The 3,905-nt window shown below is 64.1% G+C and overlaps 1 protein-coding gene across 2 annotated transcripts; it reads left to right on the top strand.

The window, feature by feature from the left end:
- The first annotated feature begins 1,712 nt into the window (after window positions 1-1,712).
- H696_05144 lies at window positions 1,713-3,420 on the top strand. 2 transcript variants are annotated; one of them, XM_009498998.1, is made up of 2 exons: window positions 1,713-1,816; window positions 2,137-3,420. In XM_009498998.1, exons 1-2 carry the CDS (start codon window positions 1,739-1,741, stop codon window positions 2,935-2,937), a joined length of 879 nt encoding a protein of 292 aa, XP_009497273.1. In that variant the 5' UTR covers window positions 1,713-1,738; the 3' UTR covers window positions 2,938-3,420. The 2 variants fall into 2 exon arrangements, with proteins under 2 accessions (XP_009497273.1, XP_009497272.1); XM_009498997.1 differs by having other exon boundaries at window positions 1,794-1,997; window positions 2,137-2,937.
- Window positions 3,421-3,905: the final 485 nt, after the last annotated feature.

Genomic DNA, 3,905 nt, shown 5'->3' on the forward strand with positions numbered 1-3,905 from the left:
CCCCCGTCTGACGCTATGACCTGCCACACATGACCCGCCAGCCCGCTTCTCCCCGGACGACAAGTACTCCCGCCAGCGTGTGACCCTCAAGCGCCGCTTCGGCCTCCTGCCCACCCAGCGTGCTGAGACCAACTAAAGAGGTGCCTTTGACGCGCGCGCCCCCCCTCTGCAACTGCGCGAGCATGTTCCCCTCTCGCCGCCTTCCCTCCCCTGTGCCGCCTTATCCAAGGACCCCTGGCGCCCCTGGCTCAGGGAGAGCGGCTCTCGGGCGCGAAGGCAGCGAGAGGCGAAGTCGAACGCCAACAACACCAAACACCCCGGCACCCGGTGCCCCCTCCATGACATCTACCTCACAGACACTCGCACGCGCAGCCTGCAACGCCCACGGTGACATTCACCGCGCCCACAGGCGCCACACAAAGCCCCTCCCGCCTCCCGCCTCCCCGGCTCCCGGCCCTCTCCTCTCCCCCCTCACACAATGAGAGGCTGGCTGCCGCTGCTGCCGCGCCGCCAGGGCACACCCCGTAGTGTGGCTGTAACATAATAGAACTCTGAGAAAAGACGACGAGAGAAAGGCAGGGGGGGGGGAAGATGACGCAGACCATGTAGTATGGACGGGTGCTTGGCATTTGACCGTGTGCTCCGGCCCTGGCTTCCGTGGATCGGGCCGGGGGTGGCCCATCCGGCAAGGTGGGCAAGGTGGGCACGATGGGCCAGGCAGAGAGGGACTTGCACAGCATAGGGGCACCCAGCGGGAGTCGATCGTGCACACAGGTGCCCTCGGCCTCGCCAGAACACGGCGGACGTGCCTCAGGTGACCAGTATCGGGAAGGAGCCCGTGAGTTTTTGTGCATGTGATATGCCTGATGAGGAAGCTGGCCTCGCAAAATCTCCTGATGTCGTCTGAAAGTGGTTAACTCAGAGAGAACACTGTTCCTTTTGCAAACAAGGCGCCCTCCCTCGCTGCCTCTCTATTGACTCAAAAATAGCGCCCATTAAAAAGGCCCAATATCTTCCCTAATTTTGACTGTCTAGGAAAGGGAAGTTGCATGCGTACGCAGACATGCTCCCTGCCTGCGACGGGGTTCACTAAACCCTTTGTGATACCTTCTCGGGGGGTTGGTGTCGAGACTGACTCTTCTCCTTTGTCCGTCTCGCGAACTCTCCACGGCTGCCGATGCCGGCTTCCTGGGACGAGAGGGCTGGTAGATGCAGTGGATGCTCTCGCGTCCTTCATGCGCTTCGCAGCGCAGGGAGGTGCATGCGTAGCGTTGTCCAACCCCCCCCCCCCCCCCCGAAATGGGCCACGTTCTCTAAGCCGGGATTTAGGGTGGAGGGGGAACCTGCCTGCTTGTGGGATCCCTCCCCCCCGGTCAGTTGGCTGCTACCGCCAGTGTCCGGGTGTTCGGTTTATCGGTCCCGCGCGTTGTGTCCCCCTCCCTTTGCTGCTGGGCGTGGATGGGAGAGGCCTCTTGCCGTGTGTGGCGCCTGCGCACCCTCCGGAGAGAGTCCGTCGGTGGACGGTTGCTGGATGCCCGTGCGTGGGCGGCCACAGACGGGCCGGGGGGTGGATGGCCACCGTGGGGGGGGCTCGTCCCGCCCCGGGGCCAGGTCTGTGTGCCCGGCCCGGGGAGTGGTCTCCCCTCCCTGTCTCGCCGAGAGGGTGTAGGGCCGGCCCCGGCGGGGGGAGGCGGAAAGAGAGAGAGAGAGAGCCGGACAGAGGCAGACACCGGCTTATATGAGCGCGTATTCTGCGTCTCATCCTCCCCAGGGCTCAGTCCCTACCTTGTTGTGCTTGTTTCTAATCGCCAAAAAGGTTCGTCTCCCTCCGCCGCGCGCGCGCCCCCTCTCCCCCCATGTCGGATGCAGCACGCATCCGCCCATGTCCCCCCCCTCTTTTGCCTCCCTCTCCTTTTTTTCCCGCCCGCTCGATGATGATCCCCTTGGAATTACCGTCTGAAACGCTGAAGACAACATATCTTTCTGGTTGGCCCCAGGTTTTTCTCAGAGCACATCCCTCCTTCCCCTCCCCCTTTCCTCGCCGCCTCGCCCCCCCTCCTCGCCTCTTGTCTCCCCTCTCCTCACACCCGGACACGCTCCCCTTGCCCCCCCCCCGCGCCCCACCTCACTCCCCAGGGTATATACAACATGTCTGGTGCTCCCGCCCCCGCTTCTGGTGCCCCCGCTCGCGGCTCTTTCGGCCGTGGCCGCGGCCGTGGCCGTGGTGCCCCCCGCAAGGCCAACCCCGAGGAGGCCGCTTGGGTCCCCGTTACCAAGCTCGGCCGCCTCGTGCACGATGGCAAGATCACCTCCCTGGACCAGATCTTCCTGTTCTCCCTGCCCATCAAGGAGTACCAGATTGTCGATGCCTTCTTCAAGGCTTCCCCCCTCAAGGATGAGGTCATGAAGATCATGCCCGTCCAGAAGCAGACCCGTGCCGGTCAGCGCACTCGCTTCAAGGCCTTCGTCGTCGTCGGTGACTCCAAGGGCCACGTCGGTCTCGGCTGGAAGTGCGCCAAGGAGGTTGCCACCGCCATCCGTGGTGCCATGATCTCTGCCAAGCTCGCCATCTCCCCGGTCCGCATGGGCTACTGGGGTACCAAGCTCGGTGCCCCCCACACCGTCCCGGCCAAGGTCTCCTCCAAGGCCGGTTCCGTCATGTGCCGCCTGATCCCCGCCCCCCGTGGTGCTGGTCTCGTCGCCGCCGGTACCTCCAAGAAGGTCCTCCAGCTTGCCGGTATCGAGGATTGCTACACCTGCTCCACTGGTAAGACCCGCACTCTGGGTAACTTCGTCAAGGCCACCTTCGGTGCCATCCAGAAGACCTACTCCTTCCTCACCCCCGACCTGTGGGTCGACCAGCCCCTCATCAAGGCCCCGAACCAGCAGTTCTCCGACTACCTTGCCCAGAAGCACAACAAGGACAAGAAGTACTAAGCGTCTTCTCTTGCCCTCTTTGTCTTTCTGCTGTGGCGGTGGTATGTGCGCGCCCTTGCGCGGCTTTCCTGCTCGTCACCCTCTCCACCGAGGCCTTGCCGTGGCACTGGAAGGGGCCTGAGAGAGAGAACCCCATCTCTCTCCTCCTTCTCGGTGTGTGTGTGGCTGGCTCCTCTGTGGATGGGGGGCGGGCATGCGCGCAGCTGTGCGTGTGCGAGTCGAGGTGTCGGGGGGGGGGGCATCCACGAGAGTGTCTGTCGTGTGTCAGCCTCTCTCGAGCTACCCCCCCCCCGTGTCCTTCTTCTGTTCCTCCTCCCGGTCGTCGGGGTGGGGTGGGAGAGGGCCCCTGTGTCTGCAGCGCCGCCCTCCAGGGCGGACCACGTGTTCCTCCCTGGTGTGTGTGTTTGCGCGCACACTCGAGCGCTCTCTCTGCCCCCTTTCCTCTCTCAGACAGACAAATACATTCTCCCTTTACCCAACAAAGGCTTCGATCTGTGTCGCGCGCGCGCCCGTATGTGTATGACCCCCGCCCCCGGGGGAGGTAGGGTGGGATGGTGGCGGCCTGGCGTGCTCTTTCAGTTTGCTTTTCCTGCGCGCCTCTGTGTGTCTGTTTTGCTTCCCGGGGTGCTTTTTTTTGGGCCGCCCCCATAGCCAGGGAAGGGGCGAAGGGGACTGGCGAGGGAGCACCCCTGTACTGAACGAAGGAAACCCGGCAGAGCCGCACGGCGCCGCGGTGGCAGCGCGCCTCCCCTTCTGGTCCCACAGATCGTGCCGGTTCTCCACGGACGCCAGTCATTAACTCAGGGTTAACTGGACCCGATGCGTTGGCATGCAATCGAGCGCCGGGCATCGGGACCTCAAGTGCAACGTGTCTGCCGCGGGCGCGATGGCGGCCGCCTAAGGACCCCCCTCTGCTTGTCTCGCTCCGCCCCCCCTCCCACCTGTCCCCTTCCGTCCTCCTCTTGCCC

Source organism: Fonticula alba (assembly GCF_000388065.1).
Source record: "Fonticula alba strain ATCC 38817 unplaced genomic scaffold supercont2.9, whole genome shotgun sequence".
Classification (NCBI taxonomy): Eukaryota; order Rotosphaerida; family Fonticulaceae; genus Fonticula; species Fonticula alba.